Raw genomic sequence first — 19093 nt, forward strand, 5'->3', positions numbered from 1 at the left:
GAAAATCTGTGTAAAATAACTTTTTGGTATATAATGTATACTTCTTTTTTTATTCTTATTTTTATTTCTTGTGTTTTTAATTTTGTATTTCAAGGATTTATATATAAATATTATTTATAGTTGAACAATTTTTAATATTAAATTTCGAGACATTAATAAGTTTTCTTATAAGCAAAAAATTCAAATTTCTTTGGACATTAAGTAAAAAAATATATCTCATATTAAATCATAAAATTATTTTATTACATTGTCTTGTCTCCAGAATCTTACTTTTTTGTATAAAAAGTTATATCAAACTTTTTATTTAATTTTCTTAATATATATTTTTTAATATATATATTTTTAAATATATATATTTTATGGAGAAAAAGAGTTTATAATATCTGGTTTTAGATATACTTATAATTTTAATTATGTACAATTTTAAAGTTATATTTATGTTGTATATTAAAAATCAGTAAAGAAATATTCAAGAAAAAATGCTTCATTAAAAATATCTTCTACTTTAAATGATATAAAAATACTATAATTAATAATCAAAACATAACATTTGGATTATATGGTTCCTTTCTCTATGTAGCGATTCAATATAGTTCTTCAATAGTGCCTTAAATTATCTTGTGGGTATCTCGCCACATAATGTTATCTGCATCGATATTTTTATAAGTATTTATAAGCTTTTGTGTGTGTATATCCGTGCGTGTGTATGTGTTCGCGTATGCGTAAAAGATTTGATTTTTATAAGCTATTTTGTGTAAATTTATGCAGTATTTTAACGTTAAATGTTGTAAAATAATTCGCAGACTATGTATTGATTTAATACATAATCCGATTGGAGCAGGCAATGCTGCCAATGCTTTAAGTTTCTTATTATTCTAAATACACACACAAATAAAAAAGTTAATTATTTTCTCGCCTATAGATTTTTTCCTTATTTATAACTTTTCTTTATATTTTTTTACAATTTACCCTGATTATTTTAGACAGTATTATTTACAATAGAAAAACAATAGAAATTGTAAAATTTCTAAAATACTCAAAATTTCTTTAAAATGTTGTTTTTCTATAAATAACCGAAATAAACTAATTTTAAAAATCTTCTTATCCTAAACATATAATATTTACTTCACTTTGAATGCTAAAGCTGATTTTATCTTTTAAAGCTGACCGCATGTTTTTAAAGTAGTATGCACGATTTTAACGTTAGCTATAATAAATAGCTTTTTATAAATTTTAACAAGTTAGAAAAACTTTTTATAATAGAAAATAAATTATGTATATGCTATATTGCAAATTACGCTAAATATCGATTAAAATACGCAAATTATTGCATGTACTTAGAGTAAAACGAACAATGAATGTTTTAGAATCGTGTTTCATGTTAAATAATATATGCACGCGAACACACACAAACTTGATATCTTTATTATCATTAAATTTCATTAAATTTTTAACATTCCTTAGCAATTTCAAAATCTACTTTACATAACCACATTTAATGTTTCCATTCGAATAGCTTTTAATGTTTCCATTCGAATAGCTTTACTGTTTCCTTTCTTTATATCTATGCTGCTAAACCTTTTCCTCGATCCTTGTTATAGAGGAGCAAAAAACTTTCAACTCTTATTGACTGATATTCGAAAATGCAGAGCATATGTATTTTGATAATAATTTAAAAATATTTAATGAGTCTTTTCTATCATTCCGGATAATACTTATTACATTAACCGCTATTTATATTTATTTTAATATGTTTAGAAAAATTAATATACAGCCAATTGCAGATATTCTCATGGAACAACCAGAATTTCGTGTTATCTTTTATGGCCTGATGGAGATTATTTACATAGTAAAACAGAATATTGGTAAGTAATAAGTTCTATTCTATCAATTTTTTTTATGTTGAACCTACTCCAACTCCGAATGTAATGAACTTTATGTATATATATATATATATATATATATATATATATACATGTATGCATGTACGTATATATGTACATATATAAATATATGTATGTATGTATATATGTATATGTATGAGAGAAATTGGGATTATTAGATGTTGTCTGATAGAAAAAGCGTGCATGTGAAATCGCGTGCGGAAAGAAATTCCTGTAAACTGTGTCCGTAGCTATAATCCGAATGCAAAAGAGATTGAATCAACGATTATCCTAAGAAAGTAGAATAGGAGATTAGTGTATGTCTACTCTCAACATATCACTAGGGAATGATAAGAGTAGTTCGACCTAATTAGAGTAGTTACATCTGATCCATTGAATTGCGGAAAATATTTAATATTGTTCTACGATTAGTTTCTTTTTATTTCAGAATTTAATAAAATTACATTTTATTTTAATGATTATCTAATGTAGGATAATTTAAAAAAAGTTGTTATAAAAGAAAGAAATACAATTGAATATTTCCTAGTATAAAATCAGCTTTCAACTATGAAATTTGAAAGAGTATACACAATACAAATTCTATCCATTATGTAATAATACAAAATTTAGATTTTTCTAAATGTGAATTTAGAAAGTGATAAAGAGGACGAGAGAGAGAGAGAGAGAGAGAAAGAGAGAGAGAGAATATTTAAGATTAAAAGAGTTAAGCTACTTTTAAGATAAACATTTATAGTTTCGTGTTATTTCTAAAACTCAAATAAAATCGATTTAAAGTTCGGCGAAAAGAGAAAAGCTGGAAAAAATAAACTGATATAGGGCGTAGAATCTCGATATTGAATGTAACAGTTTTCCTTTTCTATATAAATAAGTTTAAAAAATACAAACAAAATTTTCAAATATTTTTTAGTAAAAATGTTATCATATAAGAAATATAATATAAATAAAAAATATTTAATCCAGAAAAAATATATAACTGTATATCTATAATTTATAAGCCAAATATAAATATATAGATTTATTTTTTATCATTTGCATTATATAGCTTCTTTTCTCTTAATAAGTTTACGAAATTTTGAAGCTAAAGAATTTAATTTTCAAATTTAAAAAATTAAAAAATTAAAAAAAACAAAGATTATATTCAAATTTTTTATAAAAAAGTGTTGATTTCTAATTAAATATTCTTGCAAATTTTGATTATTCCTTCGTTTCAATAAATTCGTTTCAATAAATAGGGAAATACATCTAAGCAAAACTTTAGATATATGTATGTATCTCCGAAGTTTTCATTTATTGGATAGTTTGTAAGCTTAAAGTCGTTAGTGCAAATACTCTTCTCTTTCAAAGAACATCATTGAAGTTTACGTAGAGAATACCTCTACATATCTATGAGAATGTCTCTACATATCTATGAAATGTTTCCAAGTTAGTTTATTTAACAACAATTCTGCTGGAATAACGCATAATAGGATAATTTAAAACACTTCAGCAGGAAGTGGCAGAGTCCTATATATATCAAAATATATATATATCCAAGTTCTGCACAATTTCTATCTATGTCAAGTTCCAAGTAATCTCGCGGAATGTTTCTCTTATGTGTAATTTGAGTTATCAAGCGATCATGATTTTCGCATATACTCTTGATTGAAATTCCAAACGAAAGTGTTTGCAAGGACATGATCGAAATATACTCTCTGTCTGTGCTAGAAAATAATTATCAAAATATCTCGAGCAAATAATAAAAGATAAAAATAATTAAAGTAATATTAATTAGATATCTCAAATAATTTTACTTCCAACGATGATTATAAAAAAACATGCAAAAATGTTTTCAATTAATTTGAAACTCTCTACATCATAATTGAAAAGAAACATTCTTGAAGTTATGTCTAGCACATTTTAACTAAATAAAAAACTTTATTTTATGTAATTATTTTGTTTATTTTTGTGGATCAAAATATTTTGCATAATATATCTTATAATTCGCAAACAATAAATTAAATATGTAAAATAAATTTTATTTTCTATTATCGTATTTAACGTATGAATTTTTTTCATTCAAAGTTAATAACTATTATATATTAACTCTCTTTCTCTCTCTCTCTCTAATAAATAATTTATTTAGTTATTAAATAAATTATTATTAAATTGTTTTGACTTTTATATACAAGTTCTATATTATCATAACAATAATAATAATGAAATTACGTGATTTTTCTATTTGAATATTTTTTTAAACATATTCTTAAATATATGATATCCATTCAAAGTTAAAGATTGTTAATTTATTTGATATTATTGTTATATTGGATTTAAATATATCTCAATTACCAAAACAAATTCTCTACAATTTTTTTAAATAATATACGTTGCTAGTCACATATTTTATGAAATGAATTACGGTTTTAATAAAATGTATTATAATAGCAGTGTAGGTTCTTTATAATGATTATATATACATCATTTATTCTACAGCTACAATCTACTATTCCTCACTGTAACATATCTGGTTCCTATGACAGTGATGGCTGTCTGTTATGCGTGTATGGGACGAAAATTATGGGGTTCAAAATCTATCGGCGAACTTACACACTATCAAAAAGAGTCGATGAAATCTAAACGTAAGGTATGTTATTGATTCCATTAATCATCATTTAAATAACATTCCGCGTTAATATAAGTAATGTACAAAATATGTCGACTGTCATGTTGTGAAATCTAAAAATAAATATTTTCTCTCGTTATATTCTGTATATTGTATTTTGATAGTTTTCCAACTTTAAAAAAAAACAAAGATGCCTCAAAAAATTTGAAAAATAATCACAAATACATGATGAATATACATGATATATAAATAAAAATATGGAATATTTTCGCGTTTCATCTAGGCAAAAATTTCAAAATACACTTTTATAAACTAGATCATCGTCGCATTACTGTTATAAAACGATTTGCAATTTTATTTACACAAATTCACATGCAAATCAAAAGTTTTTACAATTATCTATTTAAACATCAATGATTTTAAACAAATTTTTAATGATATAAATTAATTTCTGTGTTTTACATTAAACTTTAAATTGCTCTTGATTTAGTATCAATATAATAACTTGGAAATACAAGATGAACGTTGAAACTGTAAACTTGAAGACAATACGTTTCTATTAAGCTCTCCTCTTAATACTATTGCCCAACGGCATATATAAATTTTGGAATTAAGTGTAACTAAGCATTATTATAAATATTGTATTTATGCAATCAAAAATGTAATGATAAAATGCAACAATAAAAATATTTGTTAAATTTTATTAAAAATTTTTAGCAAATTTGGTTAGGCTGCGCTAAAAAATGTACACTAAAAGTGATGGTGTATTTATTAAAAAGTCTATCATATACAAATTTACAATAATAGAATAATATAATTAACAGTAATTAAAAAAAACAGTAAGATAAGTATACCATGATACACACATACACACACACATACACACACACACACACACACACATATATTATTCAACATGAATAATGACTCGTAGTGATAATAATAACTCGTAGAATTAATTTTATGTCTATTATCCAATAATTTCAAAATCTTATTATTTTATTTATGCTTTTAAATTTGTATACAATAGCCTTTAATATGCATTAATGCACACGATTAAGAATTCGCTGTTACTAATAATATATCCGATATATATAACAAGGAATGAATTATCCAATAAATTTCGTGTGATCAAAAAATAAATTTATAATAATTTGAAAAAGTGTATATTTAACCGATCTCAAATTCATCAAAATATCCATAATTTAAAAAATATAATAATTTAAAGCAAAATATATTAAAAAATTCTTTTAATATTTTTTATATGTTGCAGGTTGTAAAAATGTTTATCATTGTAGTGACAATATTTGCGGTATGCTGGCTGCCATATCAAGGGTTCTTCATTTTTGTGTATCATTATCGTCATTTCACAGAAAGCAGTTATGTACAACACGTATATTTAGGTTTCTATTGGTTGGCCATGTCTAACTCTATGGTTAATCCGATAATATATTACTGGATGAATAGCAGGTATTGCATTGTTTTTCTTGCATAATATAAAGAAAAGTTTGAAATTAATATCATCAAAAATAAGTTTGCAATAGATTGACATGACTACAATGAAATTAACAGCATGACGTATAATATACAAGTATATCTGATGAGAATTTACGTTAATACTAAATTGATTGAGTTTGAGTCTTATACAGTAATATAGTATGAGATTTACGTAAATCCTAATGACATCCAATCAAATATAATACTTTGAAAAACCTTGGACAATTGTTGGAATTACGTTGGAAGTTTTTTTCGATAATTTAAAGAGATAAACACGAAACTCAGAATTAATATTGTCACAAATATAATTTCTCATTCCAAAACTTCATCGGGATCTTTTACATAAAATTATATGATTCCACTGTTTTCATATAATTAAAATTGCTTTGAAGTAAATGTAAATTATAAATTAGTCGTTCTTAAAAAAAAATATTTATCTTAATAATCTTAATAATCTCTATTAATAATCACTTTTTTTTTAAATAGTGAGAAATTATATATAAAAAATCTTTCATAAAAATATAATTATCCTTATATGCTCTACACTCGAGATAATTAATAATGATTATAAGTTTAATAAAATTTTTGAACATTTATGAATCATTTGGCAGTTCCTGACCGCATCATTTAATCACTATAACGCGAATAACATCGATCCCTCGGTTAACCACAGAGCTTCCATTTACATTCTAATTATACATTTCCTCTCGCATATTGATTTAGAATAGTTTATTTCAGCTATCCGTTAATCTTCTTCATTTTGAAATCTGATCATATCTGACAAACGCAATATGATTATCACTATCAGATAAATTTTTTTTCATTGTACTTCGCAGAAATCTTGTTATTAAGACTTACTATATAATTGATAACCTTAGACGTTTTTATTAGAAACTTCTGGCAGACGTTTTTATTAGAATCTTCTGAAGTTTTTGTCTAATAATTATTCATACTACATCTGATGAAAAATAATTGTGAACGATCAAAAAAGAAATAAGTAAAAAAAATTAATTTCTTTAAATTTTTTATGATTCTTTATTTATCCACTATTATTTTCTGAAATATATATATAATGTAAGACATATTTAAAAACATTTTAGTATAATATGCAATAATGAAAAACAAAAACAAGCTATATACTCTCATAAACATTTTTTTAATATTAAATAAATATGTTATTAAAAATGTTAAGCAAAATTAAAAACTATTTTTTAGAGAAGGAGATTTACAATATAAAAAAATTAATTAACAATATATCTCTCTTTCGCAGTATTTTTATCATTAATTTCATTTAATGCGCAATTAAATTTTAAACTAAATTTATATTAAAAAAGCAAAGTTTGATGAAAACTTTAAAAATTTTGTTATTTTAAAAAATACATAATATCTAGATTATCATATTTATGGTAAATTTATCTTGACAATTTTAAATCCTGTTTCATTAAATTGCACATATAAATGCATTATAAATTTAAACCTTACTGTATTATGTTGCAAATAGATTAAATTTGAAGTTTGACATCTTCCACTATGAAAGCGCCGCAATATTTGCATTCTCTCCACCATTGTCTATTCAATGACCACTTCATGCCCGCGATAAACTATGTGAATTCAATTATCATTCTATTAAAATGATATAGCGCAATAGCATAACAATCACAAGTAATATCTTTAGTATTGATATCATAAAACAGTTATAAAAGTATAATAAAAGTATAATAACATGCTTCTGATCTCTGTTTTATTGCTATTGCGATTAATTCACAATCTATTAGATTCTAAATAATAAACGTACGTGTTTTAAAATAACAATGTTTGATGATATTATTTAAAAATTGAAAAAAAACATGGAAATAAAGTACTATATTTATAACAGCTTATGTTACATAATATTTTTAAAGCTTTAAATTTATTTTTGATAAATTTATTTTATATAGTATGTATCTTATGTTTTAATAAAAATAATTTAAATTTTTTAAAATTTAAATATAATATGCATGTGTATTTTAACGTCAATTTGACATTTTTTTATACAATGAATAATTAATCTGCTAAAGCAAATGTGAGACTAATTATTAAATAATAGCAACATTATAACAATAGATGTATAATATACAATATTATACAACATTATTATATTCTGTTCTAAATAATTAATTTTACATAATAAAAAATATAATTAATAATTATACGTATATATATATGTGTGTGTGTGTGTGTGTGTGTGAAAGAATACCTGATTACTTCTTCTATATATAAGAAGTAATCAGGTATGCTTTCACACATATGTATATACATCATATATATACGTATAATTATTAATTATATTTTTTATTATATAAAATTAATATATATATATATATATTATAATACATAAAAATTGTATGAAATCTCTATAGAATCAGAATCATGTCCATATATAATCTATTAGAGAAACACTTTTCTATATTTTTCTGAGGAGTATCATAAATGTCAAGGATCAACAATTAAATAAGGAAATTTCTATTGAAATATACTTATAATTATATTTATAAGAATCAATATATTCTATAATTTATATATTTTACATTATATGATATATATGTCATGTTAATAATTCCAATTAAAAAAATTGTTCATAATCATTTTTTAATGAGAAAAAGGATTTAAAAAATTTATTTGAAAAAATTAATTTTAAGAATCTTAATTTGGTACGCATATGCGTGCAATTATAATTATCTCATTGGCAGTACAGATATATAAATATTAAAATTTATTATAAAAATAGAGTATTTTAATAATATAAAAGTATGAAGTATTTTTAACAAAATAAAATTTATATAATCGTTTATCTATTATATTTATTTATTTATCTACTGTATATTAAAAATAGGAAATATAAAAAATGCGAAAAAATATGCTATATATGTATAAAAGAATGGATTTCTTATATGGTTGACTTAGAAGTTTTAATTGATAATTTTTCTTTTTTACATATATTGTATAATATAAATATAAGGATATTATTATCTGATCTAAACTCACACAAAGCGTTAATGTGCTTGATAATATAATGTAATATATTTGATTGTAATATAACTATCTCTTCAATTCATTTGAAATTTCATTCATGTATATCAGTGCATAAACTGCATTATCTTATACAACAATCCTTTACATCGAATACACTTCGATTTAATTAATTGGATGAACAGAAAATTGTTTATACATGCAGCATATGAATCATAGCACGCAATAATTGTTTCAGATTTCGAGTTTACTTTGATCTAGTAATCTGCAAATGTTGCTGCGTAGTGGATCGGACAAATGTGCGACGTCGTGAAACACAAGAATTGACAGGACTTCAACGCTCAGAATTAGTACCATGCAATTCAGGTAATTACTTATCATCGCAATTTGATTACAAATGACATTGAATCGATGATATTTTATAGTTGTAAATATTTTCTATTTAACGATTTACATGTTTGGCGATTATAGTGTATCTATTGTTTCGAAAAAATATGATCATACTTTTATAATATTGTATAAAAGAAAACGACATTAGCAATATTATTTTAAAAATCTATTCAAAATTTTTATATATTTGCGCTTATTTCTTTTCAATAAAATATATGTATTTTCACATTTTTTTTACCTCTTTTGTATTTTATATCTGCTGTATAGGCAGAAAAATGTCAAAACTGAACTATGTTTCATTGACAATGCTACATTGCCACTAACGAATCGAAGAGAGTGTCAAATCGCCGAATTATATCGTTTGAAGCGTCAGATAGACAGTATCGACGCATCCAATATCTCGTTCAAAGGGGTCGGATATTGTGATGTAAATCGTCTATTTTTAAATATAGAATCTTTTATACGAGAACTTATATACTTTTATAGGAGAAGAGTAGATACACACATCCATTTAACATTTTATATACATTCTTTACCAGGCAATACCGCTGACGTGAACTTATCAATGCGTATGAAACTTGATATATAAAATGGTTAAGATATGAATAAAGCGGTATCTTTTATCTGTGTTCATATGCATGAAGAAATGCATTCAAATTTAGCCAAAAGGACATTTTCTTGTGTACTTCTAAAATGTAATAGAAAAAATAACGTATCTGTTATAAAACGATTAAAATGTTTAAAAAGTTTTAAGAACATGTAATTATATAATTTTTTTTAAATTTTAATTACATAATTTGACAGCAATAAAATTAATATTTAATTTATAATTTTGATATTATTCTATTTTTCCATATTTATTATTAAATTATAAATTATACAACAAAGCAATATATATTGTGTTTTAAAATTTGATGTATATTTGATTTCAACAACAATTAAAAGACCTCGTTTATTTTAAGAGCAAATAAAATATATCATGTTCATATTTAAGTCATCTATAAATATTAATATATTAATTAATATTAAGTTTTAAAATTGATAAATTTGTAAGTAAAATAAACTATATAATTAACAAGAAATGTCTGAATTTATTACTTTCTACATATTTTTAAAAATTAGATTTTTTATCATGTTCTAAAGAAACTACATATTTTTACTACATATTTTTCAAATTATATATTTTGATAAATCAGAGCACAAGAACGCGTTTATTATAATTTATTCATATGATTTCTTTTTCTCTTTTTTCTTTATATTTAAAGCATTTTTATTATATAATAGAAGTGCGCATTCTTTCCCACGTTACACAACAGACATACCTGCATGCAAGTATTTCACATATTTTATTTAACACACGATGCGACAAGTATACGTTGAAAAATGTTATCGTAAGATCTCAGAGAGTAAGTTTTATTTAGGTCGCCACACATATTTTGATATTAACTATTTTCGGAATAGCATCCTTTAAATTCTAGTTAGTATCAGTTCAAACAGATATTTTTGTATGTATGTATGTTTGTATGTGTGGTTCAATATATATTTATCATCATTCTTACAACAAAATCTTCTTAGAGATTATATCAAGCAATGATATGTTTAGCTATCTAAAGAAACATCAATAGCTTCACAATATATAAATTCCAAAAATATCTCATGTCATATAAATATAAATATAAATTTATATATATATATATATATATATATATATATATATAAAATTATGTATTCAAAATATATATTTTTTAATTCTAAAGATATTAGACACTAGAAATCATAAATGATTTTTTGAAAATATTAAGTATTTTAAGTTAAGACTAGTTTAAGATAGCAGAAAAGAGATGTGAAGCAATTTGTGTACTAATTCGTCATGTCTGACTTTGAATATCTGCAATAGTAACAATTTATGGCATGGCTTAGCTTATGATAGACAGAGAAACGTTCTAGTATCCAATATTGCAAACGAAAATACTCTTCTCCAATATTGCAAATGTTTCTATCAAAAATATATAATGTGTATAAAAAAATGCAAATTTATCTTTATTAGACAGAAAAGGCAATAACTAAATTCAAGCAATGTACTTAAAATCCAAATTTAAATAATACATGTTCATACATATATATATATATATATATATATATATATATATGTATATATACAATGCATGATCGCATCATGCAAAAATGTGCAATTTCTGCAAAATTCTCCAATATTCTGGATTACTTCTTAAATAGGAGAAAATAACTTTAGCAAATATTTGATCTCTTGTTTGCGCTTTGCTTTGTTTTCAGGTCGTTTCAAATCGACCTCCATCAGGTGGCGACAGAGCATGGCAGAGAGCCAGGTACAAACGTTTAAAACGAATAGAACAATGTGTAATAGTCTTCAGCTTAAAGAGGATGTTGCTATAATTTGAATCGAGTATTAATTTAATTTCACATTACAAAAATACATTCACTAAAGATGATATTCTAATATTACCTCTTTCTTGTGTTTCACACAATGAGCTTTATTAAAAACAATTCTGGAACGTTATAATATAATATTTTGATTATTATATACTACTCTGCACAATTTATTATTAAATAGCTGATGAATAGTTATCGAATAGTTATTGTAATAAATTAATTATTTCATCAGCATTTGATAAAAGATAATTTTTCACTTAAATGAGGCTGAAATTACAATAAAGTTCGATGTTATTTATAATACTCGAATACTAATACATAATAGCATATGTATCTAAACATGTATCTTGTATATTCATGATAATCATTTATTATTCTTAAAGCTATTATTATAATGTGATAATAAGATTCTGTAAACACTATGAAATAAACGTGATTTGTTCAATTATATATAAACATAACTGTTTTGCTTCCAAATTTTATTTCCAGCATACTTTATTAATATAATGATTTTATAAGATGACGTATTTTATTTATTCATATAGTATTTTGCGGATGTTATATATTTTACAAAAATACATATATTTGGCATCTGACTCCATTTTTTTGCAATAAACTTTAAATAAATCTTATAATTGTAGATAAACATTTTATACATATATATATATATATATATATATATATATATATATATATATATTGTAATAAATATTACTTTATTATAATACTTTGATCGAATGACATATATCCATTGTCTTTTTCTTATCATTTTTCTCAACCGCTAAATCAACATTTTATATATTGTACTACGTATATGCAAAATTATTACTCTCATTAGCGCACATAAAGGGTCGTTATAAACTTCGAAATTTTAGGATAACGCGCTAAAATATAATGCTTGAGAAAAAAATAATTTGTTTGGGTATTTATTTATAACAAATGTATATGTTTATTTATAATAAATTAATATTTATTATTATTATTTCTGTATCGCAACTTTGATTTAAAACGGATTGAATCGAAATGAGTTGAATAAAAAGTAAAAAATATTTAAATATAATTATATCATTATATATAATATAATATAAATAAATATACACAAATATTAATAGTGCTACAATTTTTTAATTTAATTGTAATTTTTTAATTTATTATTATACAATTATCAACATCATTAATTTAAAAGTAAATAAAGAATCATTAATTATTTAATTAACTTTTTTAATTATTAATTGTCTGTATAGTTGGTGTGTGAAGATTAAATCGAGAATATGCGGCAAAATATGGATATTGAAAAACTTGACGAGAAGAACAAGTAATTTCACGATGCATACCTATAAAACAATGGTTCTAAGTACTTCGTAAGGTTTGAATGCGTTAGCTATTCATTTAACGCGGCAAGAAATAATGTGCAAACTATTATATTAAACTTAATTTTCTTATTACTCTTTATTAGAAATGTTTTATTATAAGATTTTATGAAGAATATATTCACATTTTATTAGTGAATTTAATATCAAATGTTCAAATAAAAAAAAATATATATATATATACATATATTGTTACATAAGCTATGTAGTAAAGAGAAAAATCAATAAATCATATAAATCAATTTTGAATTAATATTTTTAATAAAAATAAAAACTGTTATTATATCAATTATTAAAGAATATTTGAAATAAAGGATTCATATGAAAAACATATTTATAAATGTTATATAAATAGATTATATTTTTTATTATCAGTAAGCAGACCAATTTGTTTACTTTTGAATTTAAAAAAAATAAACATGTATAATTTACAAGAATTATTTAATTATGAATATGAAAAATTAATCAGATCAGATTAATCAAATTTAATGCTTAAAAATAATTTGGTGATGTGAATTTTAATATTTTATATATTTGTACACACACGCACATTTTAGTTTTAAACTTCAAAGCATAAGCTATAATTTTAAAAATATGTTATCGTTTAGTAGTAAATACAAATGTTTTATTATTTATTAATAATGATTTAAATTCTGAGTATCTGAGATCTGCGTTTGATACTGTTACATCAATATCAATTTGTTTTTGCAACCTATTTTTTTATTGATCGCGAACCAATGCATTATTTGCCTATGCAAATAGTATTCCAAAGTTATTTCAAAGATACAATCATAACTCTCCATTATAATTTATTTTTTGCAATTGTATTCATAAAAACATCATGACTAATATTTAATGTTTCAAAAAAGATTGTAATTTCTTCAAAATAATTTCATTTTTTATTGTCAGTAATATTCTTATTCAAATTAATTTTATCTGCTTTTTCATTGTTTTTTAATTACACACACATAAATTTATATATAATTTATATATTATATGTTACGCCATATATATATATATATATATATATATATATATATGGCGTAACATATAATATATATATATATTTTTAAGATATATTTATAAATAATCTAAAATTTTTTATACCATATTGCTAATACTACTTTTCCTTTTTTCTAGTCTAATAGAAAAACAGCAAGATAAATTTCCAGTATTTTCAATATAAAACTGATTTTTATCCATGCATTCTTTCGTTATCTCTCTCTTTAAAAAAATTATAGACAATTTCCATATAATTGTTACTTTGTTATACTTAATCATTATTACTTGCAAAAAAAGTTGCACAAATGTAAAATACAACATGCATTTGCTTTTTAAATTTAAATCTATTGCTATTTGAAAGATATAAGAAATAATTCATGATAAAAATATATGAATAGTTTGTGATAAATAGATTAGGGAGATTTAGGTGATATTTAAAATAGCGGAAAGAGATGATTTGTAATTTAAATTTTAAATTCAGATATAATTTCAAATAAATAATATTAAATATTATGATAACCGACCATTTGAAATAGATCAATTTTAAGCTCTTTTATATTCGGAGATATCAGAGAAGGTGAATTAAGGGATTATCATTCGCACATTTTTATACACGTGTGTAATATTTTAAATTTAGAATATATATATATATATATATATATATATATATAAGGTATATATATATATATATATATACCTTAAAATTGTATATCTTTCAATAAAATGATAAATTACACATTAGAATTTTTTAAATTACATTTTTATATTATCTTTCATTGATTGATAAATACAAGATATGCACCCATACTCTATAATAATCTATATCATTAATTTAACAGAATTGGAGAAAAGCTGTTTCAATTTTTTTGTAAAGTTTCAATCAAATGTCTTAAAGTGCATAGACTCTTATATCTTTTAAAACATGAATTAATATTTTTGCTCTTATACAACTATGCATATCTCAACTTGTTTGTAACATTATCTATTCTTTTATAAAATTTTCCAGGAATTTTTTATTTAGATTACTTTATTTTTGTTGCAAAATTACGAAAGGTTTACATTGTTATTTTATAAATATATATACGTATAAAACATATATTCAAGTATTAGCAAATAGCATAATAATTATTCAATAATAAAGATAGATAAATTACTCGTATTAAAAATTTAATTGAAAAATGAAAATTTATATCTTAAAAATTATCGTAGCATAGCAATGACGATGTTTTGTCGATATTTTTCATTTCTTCTATGTTGGCACACGAAATTATAATGGAATTATCAAATGATCATGTTCAACGAACATCGTATTGAAAGCAATGTTAAAAAATTATGATAAGCTCATGTTACGCATTCAGAAATTATATTATACAAGAATATATGCTCGGGTTAGAGAAAGAATTAATTTCTGACCCATATGTCCTCTATTTTTCATGCATAATGAATGAAAAATCACACATCTATCATCCATATATAATGTTAAATTGTTAGAAAATTTAATGTAAAAGACGTAAGCTGCACAATGTTTCATAATGCTCCAAAAAATTTTATAAATTTGACGAGTACAGTGGTTAAAGAAAAAAATGTTTGCCTCTGTTATACGAAGTCAAGTGACAAATATGATGGAGGCAAATTGCTCACACAAAAAAAGACTATATTTTATAAATTATCTTGGATTAAATCAGGCTGAGTCATCGTGAGTTTTTTTACGTAACATTTGTTTTCCATATTTATTAAGAACCGTATATTATTATATATGATATATTATAACATATTGCATATAAATATTGTATGAAAGTTGTATACAAAAGAATTAAATTATATAAAAATCTTTCAAAATGTATGCTCAGAATTTAAAATTCGAAACAGAGAAATAATATGAGACATGCTATTAACAAAATTACTTCTGCAAAGATTGTTTGGCTGCAGGAAATATATAGTAATACGAGCTTTTTGGCAATACAAAATTTTCAATCAAATAATGAGAGCACAAATAATAAAAAACTTAAACCTTAAATCTCCAAAGCATAGCGTGGTTCGTGTTACTAAGATCGCCAATTAAATGAAAATAGTTTATGAAATGCAGGTTGCGCTTTAAGCGATTTATTTCTTTCAAGTTTGCCATTTGCACAGCTTCGCACAAGAAAGGCGAATATGTACTACCTTTTCTATTCTTTCATCTGGAATTGTTACAATATGCATATTTGAGACAATGTAAAATCTAGTATGAAAAGAGGAAAATGGTGACATTTCGATTTCCAAGATTGAGGGGCTCTTTCGCCTGTTAAAGCAACATTTCATTATTTTATTGTTTGATGAACTCATTGCTATATCGAGATTTAAGTCTACTTTATTGATAAATGGATATTAGTGAGTATAAATGGATTGATTTAATGAATCTGTAAGACGTTTTACATTAATAAATCAGTTATGTTAATTGCGATAAATACGTTTATATAAATATGCATAGTAATAAAAAAGTTAAATAAATATATTTTCAGTTTTATCTAAGATCAATCACACACTCATCTATGTGTGATTGATTTTACAATTAGATAAAACTGAAAATATATTTATTTAACTTTTTTATTATTATTCTTGTATTGTATGCTTTTTAATGCCATAATTTATAATAAGATAATAATTAATTAGATACATAGTATGAGTTATGGTATATTGCTTTTACAGCATACGAACTTATTTATAAGAATAAAAATAAAGCAAATACTCTTCGTAAAAATTAAAAGTATAAACACACTTTTATTTTTTTTTTAATGTAATTATAAATATACATTCTACATCTCTTATGAATAATCCCTTGCTTTATTACAAAGCATTTGCTTTTAACTATTTCTTCATAAACTTTATCCAGTCACTTTGTTACAGTACCCAGTTGGTATTTTTTATTCATTTTATATTTTACAGTAAGAAGCTTTTATACTTTTTTTATAGAAAAGCAAATTCTTTTACTTTAAATATACGAATCCTCTAATACTTTTTTTCTTATTTTTTTATAATTTGTTTTATATGCGGCTTTTTTTAACATAATCTTTACTTCATTTTTCATGAAAAGTTTGTCTGTGATTAATTTTTTATAACTCCATAATGTATACTAAATATTTTATTTATAAATTTACTATTAGATAAAAAGAATTTATTCAATATTATATCAATATTATCAAGTCAGGTCGTGTCAGTTTATTAGTATATGCCACATGATGTAAGTACACAGAATAGCAAAGTTTTGAATATAATATTGCCTCCCTATAACAAAAGTAAATTGCCTAATATAATCTTGACGATACGAATCACATAGTACAGATACATGGCTGAAAAAAACCATATTGTGCTGAATTTCGCAAATGTAAGAAACACATTTTGTCCAACATTTGCGAATAAATCACTGGTACCCACGTACATCTGCCTTCCACCTCCGTTTTATAAAACACCGGCCGGTAAACCAGACAAATGAAATTATTGCAAGTCGTACCTATATACATGCATGTTGGGCGAAAGGAAAAAGAAAAAAAACGGATGTAGTTTTAAGAAAATGGCACACGCATACCGAAACTGACTTGTATCAAGTGATATAATTCACATTACAATTACAATTTTTCAGTTTAAAAGTTGACGTATGTAACAGTAAATGATGGTAAAACTCATTTAAATTTAAGTGCGATAAATAAAAAATGATCAGAAAAAAACATTATCTTATTAGATTGTTATTATACATATTTATAATGCTATAAGCGATTTCTCAAGATCAATATTTCTTTAAATGTACTAATCGTAATAATTTTTATTTGTTGATAAAACACTTGCTAACATATTACTTTATTATTAGTAATAATTAATAATTTCTTTCAAAATATATTTTTATACATTATACATGGTATAATCTGTCCTTTTCGTTATATCTTTCATTTTATATGTAAGTATTTTTTTATTATACAAAATCTTATACTATGTATACATATATAAAATATATGTAATTGATTAATAGGAAAAAAAAGTTTACAAAAAAAACTTACTTTAAATTACTTTAAATTATCTTATTTAAAAGTTCAAGTAAAATTAACATTAAATTTGTAATAATATTTATTATAAATATATATTATATATATAATATATTTATTTTAATAATTTTTATAATATTTATTATAGATAAAATAAATAAAATAAAAAATAAGATTATATTATATATAAAATGTAAGAAAATATACGAAAATGGATAAATCATTAAAGAGAATAGATCGTACATCGTTTTCTATAAATCTGCCTATTTGCAATGTTCCATGTTGATTATATTGCACATTCGGGATGCAAATTTCGTGAAAACTTTAGCAAATATAATAATTCGCGAATTTACTACCTAATATATTTATCACAAAATGAGATATGCAGATTTAATTAAAGAGTTTTACATATCCATTATTCTTCATTTTACACCACTTGACTTCATACATAATCCACTTACGGTTCGAAATCCACTAATTAATTTGCACGAATTTATTTAAAATGTATTTATAAGCCATCAAAATTAATAAAATAATTTTAATTATTTTATATAAATAGATAAAAATAGAAGCAGATTTTTTTAATTGCAAATAAAAAATATAAAATAATAGAGAGTTTTGCGATATACATAAATTAATTAATTATTAATTATTAAAATAAAATATAATAATAACTAAAATATAGTAATAACTTTTATAACAAAATGTGCATATTATAAATGTGTAAAATTTTTACCTTTTAAATCGTTTTAGTCTGAACAATTTCGGTTACAGCTGCTAATTCTATAGAAAATAAAATCACAATATATCTGGAACAACAAACAATCACATAAAAAATGCTGATTTAACAAGATATCAATTAAAAACAAACATTAGAATATGCGATTTTTTATA

General features: G+C 22.8%; 1 protein-coding gene across 3 annotated transcripts in view; it reads left to right on the plus strand.

Annotated features, from left to right (window-relative positions):
- The window catches only part of LOC105253859 (tachykinin-like peptides receptor 86C), a 45992-nt gene extending 32766 nt beyond the window's left edge, over positions 1–13226 (plus strand). The window contains exons 4-9 of one of the 3 annotated variants that reach the window (XM_025414494.1): positions 1785–1865; positions 4377–4527; positions 5780–5976; positions 9251–9378; positions 11695–11747; positions 13056–13226. In XM_025414494.1, the coding sequence (XP_025270279.1) occupies positions 1785–1865; positions 4377–4527; positions 5780–5976; positions 9251–9378; positions 11695–11747; positions 13056–13073 (628 nt within the window). In that variant the 3' untranslated portion in view covers positions 13074–13226. Of the gene's footprint in view, positions 1–1784; positions 1866–4376; positions 4528–5779; positions 5977–9250; positions 9379–11694; positions 11925–13055 lie in introns of those variants that run through there. The other 2 variants (XM_011262187.3, XM_025414495.1) reach the window with 2 other exon arrangements.
- The last annotated feature ends 5867 nt before the right edge of the window (positions 13227–19093 follow it).

Source organism: Camponotus floridanus, unplaced genomic scaffold (genome assembly GCF_003227725.1).
Source record: "Camponotus floridanus strain SB8 unplaced genomic scaffold, Cflo_v7.5 scaffold81, whole genome shotgun sequence".
NCBI classification, from domain to species: Eukaryota; Metazoa; Arthropoda; class Insecta; order Hymenoptera; family Formicidae; genus Camponotus; species Camponotus floridanus.